At 39.5% G+C, this 21,644-nt stretch overlaps 1 protein-coding gene across 4 annotated transcripts in view; it reads right to left on the reverse strand.

Annotated features, from left to right (window-relative positions):
• smtnb (smoothelin b) overlaps positions 1 to 21,644 on the reverse strand; it is a 168,034-nt gene that overhangs the window by 61,453 nt on the left and 84,937 nt on the right. For 3 of the 4 annotated variants that reach the window (XM_055655293.1, XM_055655292.1, XM_055655295.1), the window contains 4 exons: positions 15,035 to 15,131; positions 11,799 to 12,316; positions 8,768 to 8,831; positions 508 to 1,515 (listed from right to left, as the gene is read on the reverse strand). In XM_055655293.1, coding sequence (XP_055511268.1) covers positions 508 to 1,515; positions 8,768 to 8,831; positions 11,799 to 12,316; positions 15,035 to 15,131 — 1,687 coding nt within the window. Of the gene's footprint in view, positions 1 to 507; positions 1,516 to 8,767; positions 8,832 to 11,798; positions 12,317 to 15,034; positions 15,132 to 20,467; positions 20,617 to 21,644 lie in introns of those variants that run through there. The other variant, XM_055655294.1, reaches the window with a different exon arrangement.

Consider the following 21,644-nt stretch of genomic DNA (forward strand, 5'->3'; position numbering starts at 1 on the left):
CGATGGTGTAAACACATAAATTATCTCAACATCAAGGATGGAGTGCAGGGATGAAATAAAACAAAGCCCAGAATTAAATATCCAGTAACCTTTGCAAGAAAGTTCAGTAGTACATGCAGACTTATGTGTGACTGTTATGTTTGACAAAACTCAGAATCCTGCCTCATATCTGAAGCACGTCATGCACTGTACTCACAATATTTTTTGTAGACCTGGGAAACAGGACTGTTTCATTTCAAGTTTCTCAGATCGCAAGTATTTAATACTTCTGTAAATCACCTCACTCAGAAAGTTCCTTGTAAAATCATTAAAGGGGGTCCTGACTCATTATTAGCAGAGACATGCACTGTTCGATACAAATTCAATACTACATATAAACTAGTGCAGTTTTAAAAATAAACAGATGCTAAAATAATTTTTTTGTGGAACATTGAAAGGATTCGACTATTGTGAGATTCAGATACGCTCCCTTTCCATTAACAACTAGATGACCTCAAATGTACGTACCTCCCCTTTGTGAGGAAGGTGTGCCAGAGATCCTTGTAGTAATAAGATCGGGATTCCGTCCATCCTTAATTTCAATTGTCATGAGTGTCTTCATGTTGTTTTCGTTGCTGCTCAGTTGCTTTTCTCTTTCAGATTGTCTGGAAAAGCTTTGTTGAAAGTGCCTGCTCGGTGTCGCAGGAAAGTCTGAGGGCTCAGCAGATCTAGGTTGTTCTAAGTGCACTGAGCTGTCTGTGTGGGTTTTACTGGAGTCCTTCTCTGACGCAGGCTGGTATGTTTGTGATTTGTTTATGTTGCTCCTCCCTGGAGTCCTGATGTATGATTTATCAGTCGCAGACTTTTGCGTGAATGATTTCTTATTGCAATCCTTCTCAAAAGAAAACAAGGGCAATGTTGACTTATTTGATCCATCTACAGGAATTGCTGTTCTGTTTCGATGACTTAACAAGCTCTCGGAAGAAGACACTGAGGATGCTGCCCTCGAGCCCTGGGGTTGCACCTCTGGAGTTGGAAAGTTGGATTTGGCAGAGCTATAAGTCAACTTGTTACCAGATTTTGGAAAGTCCTTTCCATCCACTTGTTCAGAGCTGGACGTGTTCTCTCTCAGTGAGGCTGACCTATCCCGCTCGATTCCATTTCTTTTACTTGAGCCGTTTAGTTTTTTATTTCTACCTGACAGTAAGTGTTCATTCTGTTTATCTGTTTTTGCTGTAGATTTATCTACTTCCTGCACATTCCTAACATCATCAGAGTTCCCCTTCAAAGATGTTTCTGCGCTCAAAGATCCAGATTCTTTCATTTTCAGTGCGGGGCTGCCTGATAATGGCTGTTGTCGTTGTAAAATTCGGCTGCTTCTGCTTTCATTCAGCTGGTTTCTTTTCTGAGTGGAAAAGTTTGTACCAAGTTCAGCAGATTGGTTGGACGAGTCCACAGTAAATTTCTTCATCCTGTCTTGTACAGAATTAGTTCTCCTGAAAGGCGAGCTATTCAAGTAAGAATCAATGGCTATTTCTGAAAATCAAGCACAGTATGAAGACTAGTCATTAAAGTTATAGGTAACTATATGGCCCTGTACCATTTCTCGTATAGTTCAATTAATTATTTGCAAATATGCATTTTTTAGTAACTAGAAATCTATATATATATATATATATATATATATATATAATGAAACAAGACTATCGTTAGCAAATGAACATTCTTCCCATTAATCTATTCATTGTGTTTACGGGCCTGCAGGAGACAGCCAGCCGAGCTCAAACTGGTAACGTAGTTTATATATCTGCACATAACCCATTTTTTTTACCTTATCTTGATGGGAAATCTTAACAGATGATTAAATGCCTAAGAGTATGGGTCAAAAACCACTGAGCTCCAATCACAGATGTTTGTCGCGTGACAATGCCAACCGCAGTTTGCATAGTTTGAACCAGGAACTTTTTTTGCTGAAGATATGAATCCCCACCTAAAGCGTAGCAATCAATTCTGCAAGGGACCAATAATATCCAGGATGGAACCAGTCACATTCGGCACGATCTAAACATGGTCTGGCAATAAAAACATGAGTTTTCTCTGTTCTAGAGGGAGGAGATAAGAGATTTGCGTGCGGTAAAGGTAGATGGGGGAAGATAATACTCATATCTTTTTTTTCATCTGACAAAAAATGCAGTTCCTATTTAACAAAGCATCATTCTGTCTGTCGCACACTAAAATATCAGTCTAACCTGTTGATCTAGAAATGAGAGTGCTACCATAAAGACAAGGTTGGGACTAAGAAGGCCCATGGTTTGATTCTAGCCTGTGATCAGCAAGCTGCTTTATGAAAGGATATCACAATAGACTGAGCCTTTGGCCGCGTTGCATCTATTTCCTGCACCTCTGCTCTAACCCCTTCTCCTCTGGAATTGAATAATCGTCGACTTCCAGCCACCAACATCCATTATCATCCATCACATTTCCCCCCTGCTCCAATAAGATTCCACCACCAGGCGCATATCCCCTTCTTCCTCTTTGAGCGTTTCAGAGCATTTCTCATCTCCCTGGTCCACTCTTCTATCCAAGTCTACTGCTCCCCATCATGTGATATTTTCCTGTGCATATGCAGGAGGTGCAAAATCTGTCCTTTCCCTACTTCCCTTTCCAACATCCATGAACCCATTACTAGATTAAAGTACTACATGGGTCCCGCCGTGCAACATTCCCCAAATAGTCAATTGTCACTAGAACGGAGAACTAATGGGAAGAAAGATAATATGAAAATATTTGGGTAATATTGTATATTACATGAATATAAAGAATCAGAACAAATACTGGATATTAATCAAGTGGCAGCAAAACTTAGGTTAATGTTTCATCAAAACAAAACAAAAATCAAAATTAATATGTACTACTTTAAATGGTTATAATGTTATTATTTGAAAGACTCAGATAGTCAGATAGTAAGGTATGACATAATGCCTTTGCCATTTTTATAACTGTATCAAGTTCAGCCAACATTTACTTAAATGAAAATTCAGAACCTCATATGGTACTTTTATCTATTAAAAGAGCTTACTACATGACAGCCATCTAGCAAACAGACAATTGAATATGAACCCATTTTGTTAGAGGTAAATATATATTTGACTAAATCACACTTCATGGGACATTTTCACATAATGTTCCTGTTTGTTCTCACAGTTCTGAAGCTGGAAAATGACTGGAATCTCTTGGTCATGGGATATTCCAACAGCTTGATAACAGATTTGGTGAAAACAGATCTGGGCACAGAGTTAGGAGGTTACCGCCTCCCAGTATGAAATTAACAATTTTATAGCCCAGAATAGAAACATGGAATTGCAGGTTCTGGTTTACAAGAAAAACCACAAAGTGTTAGAGTAACTCAGCAGCTCAAGCAGCAACGCCGGAGAACATGGATAGGTACCATTTCAGGTTGGGACCCCTTTATAGCACACTTTGATCTCTTCACCTTGCCATAAGATCACAGATATAATACTGATCATGATAGTTATGTATGAATATGATACATTAAGGCGGCATGGTGGCGCAGCAGTGGAGTTGCTACTTTACAGTGCCAGAGACCTGGGTTTGATCCTGGGTGCTAGTCGGTAAGAAGTTTATATGTTCTCCACGTGTGGGTTTCTCTGGGATCTCTGATTTCTCCCACACTCCAAAGACGTACAGGTTTGTAGGGTAATAGGCTTGATATCATTGTAAATTGTCCCTAATGCGTGTAGGATAGCATTAGTGTGTGGGGATCGTTGGTCGGCGTGGACTCGGTGTGCCAAAGGCCCTGTTTCTGCACTGGACCTTTAAACTAAATTCGAAAATAAGTTCCTTGTGGCCTTGCGCCAAATCTGTAAGAGCCCAGCTGAAGCATGCTTCAATATGTGTTTTCACATAAACAATTTATAGCGCAGCGAAGTTGGGTGGTCAGTGGTTTAACGGATTAGGTTCCAATGGAATCGAAAGATGGATTAATGACAAAGCGGAGCTTGGAACAAAATATATGAGGTAATCATAAATGTTTAGAGCTAAACAAGAAAGGAATCTGTGCACATCTTTGATATGGTAGGCAAGGGGAAAAGAGGTCAATTCGCAGAAAAGATGGTTCAATTTTTGTGAAATGAATCCTTTAATCTGGTGTGGGACATTAGGGTGAAAGCGGAAAAGGAGATGCTTGCTGGTGGAGAAAAAGACAGGTGTAATCTTTGTTTAAACTTCCTTCTCACTGTACTTGTACATAATGAAATTTTAAGTCAGAAACAGAACTAAGGCACAATGTTGTCCACAATGTCAACTTAAACTTTGATTATTATTTTATTAACGGTTCCATTTCAATGAGGGTGAGCATCACAATTGAAACAGACTCTGTCCCTATCCAGTGACCACATTTGCACCTTCTGGGTTTTGAGGTTCTATTCAATAGTTGGTGGAACATTAACATCTGCTTGATTTCCCCAGGATACTGAGACCAATTGTAGAAACTTAATATATCTCAAATAAAATAGCAACATAGTATGGTTCTCACTTAATTTGGTCCTTCATTGGAGAAACTGATAAAGGATGTCATATTTTGCTTGGGCAGCTTACAACCCAGTGGTATGAATATTGATTTCTCTAACTTCAAGAAACCCCTGCTTTTCCTCTCTCTCCAACTATCCCCCACCCAAGTCACACCAGCTTCTCGTTCTCACCCTAGCAAACAGCTGACAATGGCCTGTTTCCTTTATCACCGTTACTTTTTTGCATATCTTTCATTTATTTGTTCTCTATCTCTCTACATCACCGTCTATATCGTGTTTCCCTTTCCCCCGACTAGTCTGAAGAAGGGTCTCAACCTGAAATGTCACCCATTCCTTCGCTCCAGAGATGCTGCGTCCCGCTAAGTTACTCCAGCATTTTGTGTCAATCTTCGGTTTAAACCAGCATCAGCAGGTTCCTTTCTACACAAAAGATGGAACTATTTGCTTTTCATTACTATATCATCAAAATGCAGGGTGTGTTCTCTTACAGAAAGAGGTATTCGGTAAAAGAAACATTTGTCATTCCAGAGAGAAATAGAATTCAGATTCCAACTTAAAAGCAAAGAGAATAAGGCCGTTATTGTTTCTTGATGGGATATTCAGCTAAGAGGACAGGCTAACAATGTATTGGAAATAAATGTGCAAGATATTTCTGACAATGATCAGAAAATGCTGTAAATACTCAGGTCAGGCAATATACGAGGTCAATGTTTCAAATCTCCCTAATGTCCTTTCATCAGAACTAAGCTGTCTAATCTGCTGAGTGTTTGCAGCAATTTCTGCTTTTCTTTCATTTTTATCAACATTGGAATCAAGAGTCATCTGTAGAGAGTCCTAAATCATAAAGAACCCTATCAAAACTCACCATCTGGAGTCAAAGAAAGAGGGGTGAGGTATGAAAGAAATTGCATTTCAGTATGATGTCTTCAAGAAAGAGAAAAAAAATCTATTTTATGTTTAATCTGCTCACCTAAATACCATTGTATCTAAAAAAATATGCCAAAAGTAATAGTCTCATATTACTACAGATTTTTTTAAATGTCTTATTGAGGAACTTTAGGAAGATAATATTTCAGTGCTGAAATATTATAGTGGGTCGTATTGCATCTGCCTGGAATATAAATGGTGGAAGAATTATTTCCTTATTGGGATAAAATATGTAAGTTAGTGCCATGGCTTTCATTTGATTGCAGTAATGCCATAGGTACACATTTCCTTTTTTTGCAATGCCCTTTCTCCTGCTCTGTGGGAAAACATGTGTGAGGCTAGACTTTCCAAACAAAAAAGGACTGGTTTATAAAGTTTATCTGACAAGAGTGTTCCCCTCATTCAAATCTGCAAAAAAAACTTCACTGTATCAATGTAAACACACCATAAATGGAAACATTACAAGCTTGTACTAGGAAACTGCCAGGCAACAGAGGATAATGTTTTCTTCATTGCCGTGATCCTTTACAGCTGAAGATTTCTCCTGCTATGTTTCAGGATGATTGATTGTGAATGCATTTTCCTCATGTATCTTGTCTATTGTCACAGAAAATATCTAGAATAACCAGTGCTAAGTTGGTTTAATTTAATTGAGTTTAGTTTTGAGATACAGTGTGGAAACAGGCCCTTCAGCCTGAGCAACCAGCGATCCCCGCACCGGCCAGCGGTTAACACACTCCTACACACACTACGGGCAATTTTTACATTTTATACCAAGCCAATTAACCGACAAACCTGTCTGTCTTTGGAGCGTGGGAGGAAACCAAAGATCTTGGAGAAAACCCACGCGGTCACGGGGAGAATGTACAAGCTCCGCACAGACAGCACCCATAACTGGGATCTAACCGGGTCTCCGGCGCTGTAGGACAGCAACTCTACCGTCGCACCACCTATTAGCCATAATGATTAGCTATGTAATACTGGATTCAAATTTGACTTTAATCCAAAGCCTGTGCCAAGTTTACAGCCGGAGCAGAAGCAAGATTACTATAATTGGTAAGAGCAGGTCCTCATCATGGAGAGAAAATTCATGTCTTATTATTATTGTTATGATGGCCAATAATACCCATCTGGATAAGAGCATGAGCTAGGATCAACACTAATCTAAAGAAGGGTCCTGACCTGAAATATTGTCTGTCCTTTCCCCTCCACAGATGCTGCCTACCCTACCGAGATTCTCCACGAGCTTGTCTTTCACTCAAGATTGCAATATCGGCAGCCTCTTATATCTAAACTTCAGTTAGGCTGCTTTCCATCACTGAACAGCCTGTTGGCAATTATAGTCTAGACACATTAAGAATATCAAAGAACAAAGATAGCAGAGGGAAAATGCTGCTACAAGGACTATGTCTTCAGAAACTGTGCAGCATATATTTTACCTTGTGGGTGTTGTATTTAATCTGCAACAATACAGACAATTCAAGTAAATGTTTCAATTGATAGTACCTGTATAGTGATTACAGATATCCCAACAATGTATAACACACACTGCTGGAATGTACTTTTAAAATCACAATCATCCTATTCTGTATTACATGTTAATATGATTTTTTAAACTGTTTTCTGTCTTAACAGCACTATAGTCTAAGTAGTTTATTATTTCAAATTGCTATAATCTTAATACTTTAAAAAAAATCCATGAAGAATCTAACTGCTAAACACATTTTCTTGTGTAGAGATGGCATAAATGCAGCTGATTTATGAATTCTGAACATCCAGAGAACCCCATAACTTTTGAATTATTTTACTTCTGATGTTCATATTGAAAAATCAAAATGTATATTCTGCCACCTTGGTGCCTCAGGTAATGAAACAGATAACCCCACAAGTAACAAATCTTGAATAACTTTCTAGCTTGGATTGTTTAAATAGTGGGCAGCAATCATGCAGGATCGTGAAGCAATGACAACCTGCATAAGAAACTTCTGGCCATATCCAGCTTTAAACTTTAGACGTTAGAGATAGAGTGTGAAAACAGGCCCTTCGGCCCACTGAGTCCACGCCGACCAGTAATCACCATGTATACTAGTCAAGTCAAGTCAAGTCAAGTCAAGTTTATTTGTCACATACACATACGAGATGTGCAGTGAAATGAAAGTGGCAATGCTCGCGGACTTTTGTGCAAAAGACAAACAACAAAACAACCAAACAAATTATAAACACAATCATAACACACATATACTAGCACTATTCGACACACTAGGGACAATTTACAATTTTTCTGAAGCCAATTGATCTATGAACCTGTATGTCTTTGAGTGTAGGAGGAAACAGGAGCACCCTGCGGTCACAGGGAGAATATACAAACTACATACAGACAGCATCCGTAATCAGGATCAAACTCAGGTTTCTGGCACTGTAAGACAGCAACTGTTGCACCATCCTTATCAGCTGATATTTAATGAGAAGAAAAAGATTGATCTCATCACCACCAATATCCTGGAGTCAGCTTGACCAGAGTCTTAACTGGAGCAGCTGCATAAAAAGAATGGCTGCAAAAGCAAGCCAGAAGCTGGCTCGGTATTCTATAATGAGTGATTCACCAGCTAATTCTCTAAAATCTCCAAAGGCACAAGTCAAACATTTGAAGGTATCCTCTTCATTTGTTTATACGAGTTCAGTCCAGCTCAAACAATTCTCACAAAACTTATCACCCAGAAGAAAATAGTTCTTTTGATTTCATCTTTACATTCTCTAAATATTCATTTAAGCTTGCCATGTATGCAGCAGGCAGGTACCATCTATATCATTGTACCACAGGTACGCTTTTAGTAACACTTCTTAAATCCACACATTCTACTTCTAGGGCAAGGGTAGCAGGCACATGGGAATACCACAATCCCTCCAAGTTATTCATCATCTTGTGCCTTTTATCTTTATCTCTACACTGTGGATGGCTTGAGTATAATCATGTATAGTCTTTTCTTTGACTGGATAGCACACAACAAAAAAAGCTTTTCACTGTGTCTCGGTACACCAAATAATAAATTGCACACAAAAACTAAACTAAACTAAAGTAAAAGCACTCAAAGAAAACCTTTCCCTTTAACACAGAAACGATATAGTTTCAAAATGGCTGTTCACTATAACCTTTTCAAAGGAATAAGTGACAGACAATAAAATGGTAGCTTTGCCAATGATGCCATATCCTGTGAGTGTACAAAAATTATTCCACAAGTGAGCACTTGTAACCCGTGACATATACAAATCATTTTGAGATTGATAAAGTTATTTAAACAACTTCTTCTCACCAGTTAACTCTTTCTGCTTGGATTGAGTTGCTGTGTTCCTTGGCATTTTATCTTTGAATGTGATCTGATAAAAAATAAAATAAAATGCATTATCACTGAACAAAACTCTCCGGCCATTTTTTCATCGAAAAAAACTTTAACATCAGGGATTTTTGGACATTTTGACATTGTGCCAGGCAGAAAGGATTTATTGTTCCAAGAAAAAAAATATTTCCAAAAATGTTCCAAATGTTGCTTTGGCCACCTACATGCAATTGTGGATTGGCAGTTGACTTTTTACAGAAGCCAAACTAAAGCCAATTTTCAGCATTGTTTGGTCATTGAAAGAGACATTTGGCATCTTAATGGCATCAATGGTCTATGATCACTGTAAATAAGTGTTTTAAAGAAGAGCAAAAACAAACAATGCTGAAGAAACATTGTGGGTCAGGCTGCAGCTGCTGACGAAATGGACAGACAATGTTTTGTGTTGGAATCTCCCTTCAAAACTGGAGTAGAGTGGTAATAGCTAATAGAAAGAGGTTCCATTCCTATTCTCTTATAAACCTGTCTATCCTTGGCCTCCTCCGTTGACAGAATGAGGACACATGCAAACTGGAAGAACAGCACCTATTATTCCGCTTGGTTAGTGCACAACCCAATGACGTGAGCATTGAATTCTCAAATTTGAGGGAACCACTCCTCTTGCTTCTCTCTCCTTCTGATCTACTTGGGTCCTTTCACGCACACCTTTCATTCCACCCCCTCCATCTCCCAGTTCCTTTCCCCTCACCCTCCTTTTGCTCATCAACCACCCTAGCCCCTTCAGGATCTCTATCCCCCCCACCCATATGTTCCAATCCACCCACCATCCCTCCCTCTGATTCTACACTTCACTTCATTACATTTCAATCCCTTCTTATCTGGATCCATCTGTCACTACAAGGTCTTCCCTCAACTCTGCCCCTTACCTCCTTCTGCCAGCTACCTTCCCCTACTCCAATCTTGAAGAAGGGCTCCAACCCGAAACATTGTTGGTCCCTTTCCCGCCACAGATGCTGCCTGACCTGTTGACTCCCTCTTGCAAGATGCCTTTTGCTCAAAAGTCCAGCATCGGCAGTGCCTTCTGCCCCTTTTAAGGGAGACCAAGGATCAACAGAAGTATCAGAAATTACTAAAACAGGAGAAAAGCAGTATAAAGGTAATCTGGCAGTAGCAGGCAGCAACCTCTATACTTTTCAATGGGAACGTGTTTTGCACAAATAAAAACACAGAAAAATCGACCAGTGTTTGGGTATCCTTTACTTTTTTTATAGCTTGCATGCTGAAATTGAACAGATTATGATTCAAAATAATTTTTGGGTTAAAGCAGCACCTGAAACAAATCAATCAAAATTGCCCCCTGGATTAACTCAGTTTGATCAGAAAGATCAAAGGAGGGCAAGTATCTTAGAGACAAAGATCAAAACAATATAGATGGGAGTTCCCTGCCTATCCTCCTGGGTCATGTTCTTCCTCAGGACAATAAGATTCAGCATATAAAAAGGTAGGCAAATGGAACACTTAAAGGATTTTACTTCTGATGAAGAGTCTTTGATCCCAGATGCTGCCTGACCTGCTGAATGTTTCCAATATTTTGTTTTTATTTCAGATTGCCAGTATTTGCAATTAGTTTTTGATTTTTCTTAAGGAATAGACTTACTCCAATGAATTTTGAAACCAGTAACACTTCCTGAATATCTTGCTATCCTATAGAAACCAAATGTTCCAGGTATTGACCTACCATTGAACAATATAAACACACCATCATCTCTTGAGATCTGTGGTCTGCCCCTCTGGCTGTATTTCCAAGATTCAATTAGTTTTCCTAATTGCAACCAGACAAGCTTAATCTTGACTCATGCCGCACATTCATGTTTTCAAGGAGTAATCAAAAGCAGCTGGAATACAACTACATACAGCTTTCCTATAACAATACTGGCTGATAGGAATATAGAGTGGAAACAGGCCCTTCGACCCAACGTCCACACGGACCAACATGCCCCATCTACACTAGTCCCACCTGCCTGCGTTTGGTCCATATCCCTCTAAACCCGACCTATCCATGTACCTGTCTAAATGTTTCTTACACGTGGAGTTAGTACCTGCCTCAACTACCTCCTCCGGCAGCTCATTCCATACACCCACCACCCTTAGTCTGAAAAGGTTATCCCTCGGGTTCCTATTAAATCTTCCCCCCCTCACCTTAAACCTATGTCCTCTGGTTCTCGATTCACCTACTCTGGGCAAGAGACTCTATGCATCTACCCGATCTATTCTTCTCATGATATTGTACACCTCTATAAGATCATCCCTCAACTCCTGCGCTCCAAGGAATAGAGTCCTAGCCTGATCAACCTCTCCCTATAACTCGGACCCTCGAGTCCTGGTAACGTCCTGAAATAATTTTGCTGCATCCTTTCCAGCTTGACACATTCTTCCTATAACATGGTGACCAGAACTGAACACAATACTCCAAATGCAGCCTTATCAACATCTAATATAACTGCAATATGACCAACTAACTTCTAAGCTCAATAGTCTGACTGATGGCCAATGTGCCAAAAGTATACCAGAAACTTTTTTGATCTGTATTGCACTTTGCGAAGAATTTTTCTGAATGAACCTCAGAAAATCGGTTCACATATAATACCTGGTCTAATTTTGTCAGAATTATTTTGATCTTTCTTACCACATGCTACTTAACCTTACAGAACCTTAAATGAATTTATCATACATCTATACAGTAGTTTATCTACTACATCTTTCAGCACCATCCTTATCCCTGTAAACCATTGAATCTTTGCCACTTCCAGATGTAGCTCGCCGAGGGTGACAGTGAGCAGGAAGGATTGTCAGTGGATGATAGCGTGGGCAGAATAGGTTTACAGGGAAATTGAATGGGGGAATGGGATTGCTCTGTGGGACTTGATGAGCTAAATGGCCTCCATCCATGTATAAGGAGATGTGAAATATAACTAGTCTGATCAGTAGCTTATTCTGGAAATCTTACCACTTTATCAAGTCCTGTGAAGAGAGTTTCCCCTTGTTCCTTATCACTGGCTCTTCTTGCTGTGATAGGAGAGATATTGTCAATTAATTCAGAATGTAGCCTTTTCTGGACCGATGTCAACATCCCATTCTGGGAGCTTATCTCTGCCTGGAGAACTGTAGGCTCCGTCTTTGGTGCAAAGGTGTTCTTACTGTTATTAACCGAGGAGCAACCATTTTTCCTAAGAGCAGCATCGTCATCTTCTGCCATGCTTGAAGAACTTTCAGTCCTTTTCTGTAACTTTACAGTAGGTTGGGTCTGAATTGTCAAACAGGATTCAGACGTCCTGGGATTTTCAGGCAATAGTCCTCCCTTGGAACCCTTGCCACTCTCAGAGTCCCAGTCAGAAACAGTACTACAGATGCAAGGGTCCAAAACAGATGATGTTGCTCTTTGTTGAAAAGTCTGGACAGATTTCATTGAACTATCATCAATATTTTTCAGAGGATCTTGGACAACAACCATGCTGGAGGTCATTTCTATAATTTGGGGAACATAAAAACATTTTAAAGGAAAAAAAGTGTGTGCGTTTATTACAATACACAGATAAGTAGAATGTCAGTAGAATTTTTTATGTAGGAGGACTATGCAACATATCAACAATTCAATCGCAGTGCTTCAGGAAATGCTTTGATTGTATATTATTTTGTGTCCTATTTCACAGGAAATAAATTAATATAACAGCCTCCAAATCCTATTGATTAAAGACTGATCAAAATGCATCTCAAAACAGACCTGCTTTATGCAGTAAAATGAATAGAGAAAATTATATGCCTAGAAATTAATAGGAGGTTTCATGAAAGGCTCCCATTTATTTATTCTAATATTGTTAGGTCAAAGCTTCAATCACAATGTTTATCCAGGTAATGTGTGTCCAGTCTGATTAATTAATGGCTCCTGTACAACTCGAGTTCATTCATGCCATAGATGCACTTTTTAAAACAGAGGGAACCAATAATCCATACAATGCTGGAAATTAATGTGGAAACTGAAAACTTAGAATAATGATAGAACCAAGGCAATGGGAATGGTTGTCTCATTTTAGTGATGCTAATTTCAAGTTCCTGGTGAAAAGAACGGGCATTTAAAGAAACACATATTACCATATGACAGCATTGAAAAGGCAGCAATGGGAGTGGGTAACAAAACAACTACTAATGCTTCCGAGTACCACATCCCAATAACAATAAAACTGAGTCTGTGGAATAAACTAACGTTTCATAGTACCATAGTTCCAGCAGAGCTGTCTACTTTAACCTGCCACAGGTTAAGAAACGTCTTTAATTTCAAAGAAACAACTACCAGTTTGGTTGCAGCCAATGTGATAACACCCCATATGAGGAGTAAAACAGTTGAAAGCAAAGATCCTATAGCGGAGCTACAGGATCTTTGGTTGAAAGTGTAGAAGATCATCACTGAGGGAGTGACTATTTATGTCTTTACTGGATGGATATGAATGTTTCACATGCTCATTGCTTGGTTCCAGCTTTTACTCTTTGTGCAGAAAGCATTGGCATTAACAGTAACGGAAACAATTTCTGAGGTAAGCCTGTATGCGGCAAGTACGTTGATGCAAGATTGAAGGAATAGTCCCAAATGCATTCTGTGATCTTTTTTCCTCAAACCACCACATAAATTGGGACCCTGGTGTAATGGATAATTACTTAGAGGGCATTGCACGCAATCTGAAACGTCATGTGCAAGAGAAGATACACAGGTGAAAGTACACCCTGGAATATGGGCTGCTGGATAGTAAACTCAGTTTCTAGCTTGCCCGAGGATGAGGAAATTGTTGGCATTCAATTCAGCAGCAGCTCTCTGAATTATTGGAAAGCCAAACCAGGAGAGACGTCAGTGGGATGAGGTCAGATTCTGGCTTGTGTAGTTTCCTATCACAAAGATCCACTGTTTGTCATGGCGCGTGGAGTATATCAGCAGAAATATTTTAACTGTTCTGATCAAAGCTCAAACTGGTGCCATTAAGATAATGGGCTCTATGATTTCCAGCACCTTCAGAAAGAAAGTACGAATATAGTTTCAAGCTCTTCACAGATTATCTGTCATCTGCTTTTCTGCAAAGTAATGGAAGCACTTGATAAGTAAGGCAGTGATGATACATGAGTGGCATAAATCGCCCCTCTCAAAATGTCTGTTCCTGCACTATCCGATTAACCACTTCTCTAACATGTCATGGGTGAAAATGTTTACCTTAATTTAATATTCTTTGTAGTCAATTGTTTTTATATACAAATTGGTACTGTATAAATTTAAGGAGATGTTACTTTTGATAGGCCTAATCAAGTGTAACTCGGGTCTACAGTTTGGACTGCATTTGTAATTTTGACTTTCGGTCTTAATCAGGGGAAATATTAGTGCCTCAAGGGCCTTCCACTTATTCGGAGTCAACCACATGATGGCAACAGATATGCTAGAGCCCCAACAAATCAAACACCTGCAAACAGCTTAGTCAGTAAAAATGAAATGTGTGCAGAGCTGTAATTAATTAAACCAGGAAATAAAATGATTGAAGGTCATACATTGCATGCAGCACTAAAGATGTTGTGCAGCCACTTAAAGAAAAGGGCATTTATCTCTTGATTGAAAACAAACCAGATTTATCGGACAGCAGGAAATTAATAAAGGCAATGCTGTGCATATACACATTCTCAACAATGGGCCTGTTTATTCTGAAGAAGGGTTTCGGCCCGAAACGTTGCCTATTTCCTTCGTTCCATAGATGCTGCTGCACCCGCTGAGTTTCTCCAGGACTTTTGTCCACCTTCGATTTTCCAGCATCTGTAGTTCCTTCTTAAACACAAGCAACTGTTTATTTGATTGTTAAGCTTATTATATCAGTTTTAACTACTTGTTTTTGGCATTCCTTGAGCCAAATACAGATTGCATACTATAAGGGGCATGACTGATTTTAATTTTTTTTTAAAAAGATACACAAAATTGCTGGAGAAACTCAGCGGGTGCAGCAGCATCTATGGAGCGAAGGAAATAGGCGATGTTTCGGGCCGAAACCCTTCTTCAGACTGAACAAGAAGTGTTGGATTGTGTTAGTGTACGGGTTAATCGCTGGTCAGCGCGGATATGGTGGGCCGAAGGGACCGTTTCCGCACAGTATCTGTAAAGTCTTTCAAAGTTATTTATTTTTCTCAAAAAGAAGGAAATGAGGTAAACATAATATGTACCATCAAGCTCACTGTGACTGCTGTTCTTCTGATTCCAAAGATCTTGTATTTGTGCTCGGATCTTTGGTCTGGGCTCCAGGTCCTCAGTATCCACTACCTAAAGGCAACAGATATTAATTGATAAATAACTTTCCATACGAAAGGAGATATAACAATATAAAATCAGCCTCATTATAAACTATTCAGTATAAAATATTTCATATTTTATTCTCATGACCTCAGAACCAGAGGTCCATATTTATTTTACCTTATATTGTTCATTGTACATTAGCTCCTTTCTCATGAGAATCAGAATTGCAAATCCATAGAAACTAGGCCTGGAATGTAGTTCAGGAGCTCCTGTCTCCTGGAAACTGCTATGATGACACCATATAAACAATTTTTAGTACTCTCAAATTGCTCATTTAGGGCAGGCAGGTAGCACCATCCTAAGGCAAGAAGTGACTATAGTAATCAAAAACAAAGATTCTACTGCTCCAAAAGCATTAATTCAAATAATGCTTTCGAAGGGTCTCGACCCGAAACGTTGCCTATTTCCTTCGCTCCATAGATGCTGCCTCACCTGCATCGGTTCCAGCACCCGGGCTAACTCATCATTCACCCAGCCACAGCAGAATCGGTCAACAAATTGCCGTCGGGAATTTGTTCCTTATTTTGACCTTTTGTCACTTATTTGGGAGTGAGAAAGTTGGCAACCCTGCAGAGAAGGCATACACGATGCCTATCTTCTTTGGTAGGGCATAGACTTTAAGAGTAAGGAAGCTAGGGTATACCTTCATAAGGCAGTGCATTAGCCACAGTTGGAATACCTAGAATTCTAGGTTAGTTGAGTGGTGTGCGTTTAGAAAACATATGATTACACTGGGGCCAGCGAATATTTTCACCGAGTAAATCTGAAACACACTGCTTGAGATGGGTGGTGAAAGCAGATAATTTCATAACATTTAAGAATTATCTAACCAAGGACTTGAATCAGCAAGGTATAAACAGCTTGGGAACGTTGCTGCAGATCTCTCTCCTCAGAACCTTAAAGTTGGTAATGTTCTTTAAACTGCTCCTAATGTGACAGGGCGATCAGGGAGGTATTAATTGGCACAAGTAAGTGAACAGTTTGCAAGGAAGAAGTGGGGAAGGGGACAGATGGTATTGCTCAGTTACTGGCCAAATTACTTCCTACTATGTCATACGGAAATATCATACATTTAATGAGAAAGTCATTTATATTTTTGAAAACTTCTACTAGTCCTCCTTAATCTTCTGTTTCCGTGATAAAAGATAACACATCATCTGTTGATATATCAGTGTTTTGATGAGGCACTGGTCTCGAAATGTTAACTCTGTTATCCAATAACAGATGCTGCCTGGCAAACTGTGTGAAAATATTGTTTATGCAGCCTGTCCCTATGGGTCAGCTTGCAATTGCTTTTACTGCCACCTGCACAACAAGCAGCCATACTGGTTGAAATTTACTATTTGTTAAGGGAAGTTACTTATCTGTATCGATTTCTTAAAGCAAGAATATCATGATTTAGTTTAGAGCTACGTCGCGGAAACAGATCCTTCGGCCCACCGGATCTGCATCGACCATCAATCCCTGCACAATAACACTACCCTACACACACGAGGGACACTTTTACACTTATACCAAGCCAATTAACCTACAAACCTGAAGTTAACCTACTTCTCTGGAGTGTGGCAGGAAACCAAGGATCTCGGAGAAAACCTACGTGGTCACAGGGAGAGTGTATAAACTTCGTACAGACAGCACCCATAGTCAGGATCGAACCTGGGTCTCCTGTGCTGTAAATGCTGTAAGTCAGCACCTCTACCGCTGCGTCACCATGCCGCTTTTCACAAGCTTTTAGTGACTTCCAATTTGACATTCGCACTATGTGGCATCTGTTCAGTACACCAAATATAGAAATCTAACTTTACAGTGTGCATGACTTCAGTTTGTCTTCATTTATGTAATATTTGGGTATATCTCACTATGTAGTGAGTTGACCAAGATGGATGCAAATCTTGTCATCTACATCACTCCACCCAATAAAAAACTGGACGCAGCTGATAGGATCAAGTTAACTTTACTGCACCACTCAAGGCTGAATAATGTGTTGTTACAAAGGAATTTGAGTGAGGAATCAGTGAGTCGTTAGATCCATGGAATTCTTCCTCAGCAGTAAAGGGCGGATAGTGGACATAGAAGTTGTAGACAATATAGGAATTATTTTCCTCCCGTGCAGATACATTCTATTTATTGTTATGATGCACGTTTGACATAGCCTCGCTGAGAACATTTATTTCTCTTTCAATAGAAGGATCATCAGTTCGCAAATGTTTTTATGGAACTTGAGGCAAGCCATTTTATTGTGTCATTGTTATTTCCATTGTAACCTGGAAGTCAAAAGCTGCAAGGATAAAAAAAAAGGAACAAAAAAAGATCCAAAGCAATTTAAATAAAGTATGAAGACGCATTGTGCAGATAATCAGCACAAGTCTGTTGCCAGGTACTCTCTCTAAATATGCAGGGCTTCTTTGGATTATAAAATCGATTCCGCTTTGACCTCTGATCTTGCCGTGCAACAACTCTTTAGAATCCAAGGAGAAGGGAAAAACCACCAAGTCTCAAGACAACCGTGCATGCTCAGAAAAGCAGCAGGTATTCATTCTTCAGAACCTCCAGTCCTCTTAACAATGTCTGAATGGAAGAAGCTTTTCCTTTAAATTCAGCATTATTACAATGGAAACATATTGTTCTCCAGATCAGCATGAAGAAACCCACACAATATGAATAAGTTTAATTAGACACTATTCAGAAATCTCTCCATTTCAAATAATACAGGTTTGATGGATGGTCAGTGTATTATTACTCTGAAACTTATCGGATGCAAGGATTCAGATCGCATGCAGGATAATGATTCCAGGCTTAAACATTTATAACGAAAAGTTACAAATCACAGGCAGTTCTCTCCTAGAGCAAAATTAGGGACAGAATTGCTCACGAGTTCACCCACGAACACTGATACTTCACACAAGGATGAACATGGGAAAACCTTTCATGGTGCAAAACCTATACTGCAGTGCATGTTAATGTGAGCCACATTTGCTACTGAATTTCCCTTCAAACGTTTGATGCTGAAACAGTTAACACTCAATTTCACTGAACAAATTGCTTCAGTGTTTCCAATACTAAATTGAAGGAAAATGTTGCCCTTCCTCAACAGGAAATCAAACAAACAGCCCGACTACTTGGAGCCAGATGTTCCCGAGGAAGATTTGGAAAGTGTCAGCACAAATGTTGAGATTTATATTGCATATTAGTGAATAAAAACTATTTGACAAAAAACAAACTGCAGTTAATTTAAAGCTGTATTGGAAGATAATTAATTTGGTAATTGCTCATTCTGTATGCTTCCACCCTATTTCCCCTGAAAAATTCTTATTGCCGTACAACTCCATTGGATACGAGTGATACATCACACTGGCAGATAAGTATCATGTCCAAGTCTTTTAAGGCAATGCCATCTGTCCACTTAAAAAATTGCATTAAATTTAGTCAATCCTTTACATCCTTTACAGCTTGCAATAAACGTTATTCCCTTATCATGTATCTGTACAGTGCGAATGGCTTGATTGTTATCATGTATTGTCTTTCCGCTTGCTGGTTAGCATGCAACAAAAGCTTTTCACTGTACCTTGGTACATGTGACACTAAACTAAACATACCCAATATTCACGTATAAAATTACTAATGAAGATCACTAGACAGCAATAAGGGGGAACACCTTGGAAAAGGTGTGAGTGATGTTAGAAACATAGAAACATAGAAAATAGGTGCAGGAGTAGGCAATTCGGCCCTTCGAGCCTGCACCGCCATTCAATATAATCATGGCTGATCATCCAACTCAGTATCCTGTACCCGCCTTCTCTCCATACCCCCTGATCCCTTTAGCCACAAGGACCACATCTAACTCCCTCTTAAATATAGTCAATGAACTGGCCTCAACTACCTTCTGCGGGAGAGAATTCCAGAGATTCACCACTCTCTGTGTGAAAAATGTTTTCCTCATCTCAGTCCTAAAAGATTTCCCCCTTATCCTTAAACTGTGACCCCTTGTTCTGGACTTCCCCAACATCGGGAACAATCTATCCTGCATCTAGCCTGTCCAACCCCTTGAGAATTTTGTAAGTTTCTATAAGATCCCCCCTCAATCTTCTAAATTCTAGCGAGTACAAACCGAGTCTATCCAGTCTTTCTTCATATGAAAGTCCTGACATCCCAGGAATCAGTCTGGTGAACCTTCTCTGTACTCCCTCTATGGCAAGAATGTCTTTCCTCGGATGTGCAAGAAAGATTGAGATGTTGGAACAATTATGACCCCAGTCTGCCCTGGGATTCATTTTGTGATTAATATGTTGATTGGAACTATGGAGTGCATGTCATCTAGTAGTGGCCATAGAATAGAGCATTATTTCAGGCAGTAGTTTTAACTGGAGAAACTCAGCGGGTTAAGCAGCATCTATGGACGGTAGGAATCGGCAATGTTTTGTGTCGAGACCCTAAGTTGACTTTCTCCAGCATTTTTTGTCCACCTTTGATTGTTCCAGCATCTGCAGTTATTTCTTAAACAGTTGTTTCAACTGAGAAGGATTCCTCATGTTCCCCTTTGCTCGTAGATTCAAAAGCTTTTGTAAGGCCACGAAGAGACAGGAATCTTTAACCCTACTATTACATACAAAGGTCAAATGCATGGAGGAAATGGGAGCAATTGTCAGGGGCAAAGTTCCTGCATTTTCATGTGTTTCCGTTCAGGAGAAGATTCTGCTGCTGCAGATAGCGAAATGTTCTCACAGCTCCACTGACCGGTTTGATTATGACTTTTGTTGCTGTTAGAATGGAATATGTCCGTTCCTATCATGAGTGTCCTCTGGGTGCTCTGGTTTCCTTCCACATCCCATAGACGTATTGATATCAATATGATGCTGTAAATTACACACAGTGTAGGTCTCTGTAGGTGGCCAGTAGGTTAATTGGTAGAGGGAGCAGAGACGTGACAATGGGCATGTATGGGAGAAATGGTTTCAGGGAACTAAGTGGAGGAATGAGATTACGTTTAAAGCTGATATACCATTGATGGGCTGAATGGCTCCTTCCATGGCATAAAATACAGAATGAAATGTAAATATAAAATGTACTAATGTACCCCTGTAGTACAGCATTTGAATAGACCATATGAAGTTTACCAGCAAGCCCACAATTTGGACAAAAGTTTTATAAATTTAAAGATTATTCCAAATTTCTATAAATTATAAGAAACAGCAAAGTGCTAGGGAATAGTAAAAATACAACTAACAACAGGAATTTATCAGATGGCTCCAACGAAAAAAAATCAGTTTGAAAAGTGTTATTGAATATAGTTAAATTTCACTTACAATGTTAAATGCTTTTCCATCTTCTCAGATGATGAAGCAAGAGAAGATCAGATTGGCCACTGTCTTCACTATCAGTGCTGCAGAAAAGTAATACTTTGTGGAAAAAGATGCTAAACCGCTTGTTTAAATGAGTCAGCCCCAGGGCATGCACTTTACCCCCGAGGGAATAATGAACATTGCAAAATTTGTTATTGTGCAGTTCCACCTTCCTACCACTGTGCAACCATCTTTCTCATGCAGATTTTGCTTTGAAAGATGGCAACAGTAAAAGTATCAGAATTGAAATAAAATCTTGCATGGGATTTCATCGTGAAATAATTCTATCCTCCAATCTACGCTTACAGTTTCTCGGACACAAAAAAGTTAGAGAAATCTTAAACTATGTTTGTGAGTTGATTTCTCTCATATCTTTGCCACATGCTTCCTGTACCGTCCCTCCCATATTTTACTCATACCCTCACTGATTGGGGTCTGAACAGCGAAAACATTGAATTATCTGCTGTGTCTCATCCCTTTCTACCTCTGTACTCTTTTCTGGCCCTGCAATATCCTCTCAAAACGGCCCATATTTTCACAACTTTGCTATTTTTGCAGCCTTTATAGCATTAGTGGCAATGCAGACAAAAGGATGAGTTCTTTGAAAATATTTTAAGTAAAACTTTGTAAATTGGAATGACTGGCAGAAATGCATGATGATGTTCTCATGTGAAAAGAGTGGCATGATATTCACATGCCGAAAAATAACTTTGCAAATTGAAGACATAGATAGCAATAGATCAAGAGTTTCAACAATTTCACCTTGGTAGTGAAGTCTTAGAATAAATAATCGGACATTCAATTAGTTGACACGTGGACAGGTGTGGATTGATTAAAAACAGAATGGCTCTCACTGCTTAACAGATGCAGTTTGGGATGAAGCCCAGAAGTGTGCATGGTGAGTGGTTCAACTGCCTCGGTGGGGTGGAGGGGAGACAGAGCAACAATGATGAGGGATGCAATTGTTAGTGAGGCAGACATGGATATGACAGCAAGATTGAATGTTGCCTTTCTGGTGCAAAAGATAAGGATGTCACTGAGCACTGTAACTAAAGAACGTCAAGAAGGGGAAGGGTGAAGTTCCACGGTTTTGTGGTCCAGATGAACAACAACATACTGTAGGTGGAAAAAGTGAACACCA

This window comes from Leucoraja erinacea, chromosome 25 (assembly GCF_028641065.1).
Source record: "Leucoraja erinacea ecotype New England chromosome 25, Leri_hhj_1, whole genome shotgun sequence".
Taxonomy (NCBI): Eukaryota; Metazoa; Chordata; class Chondrichthyes; order Rajiformes; family Rajidae; genus Leucoraja; species Leucoraja erinaceus.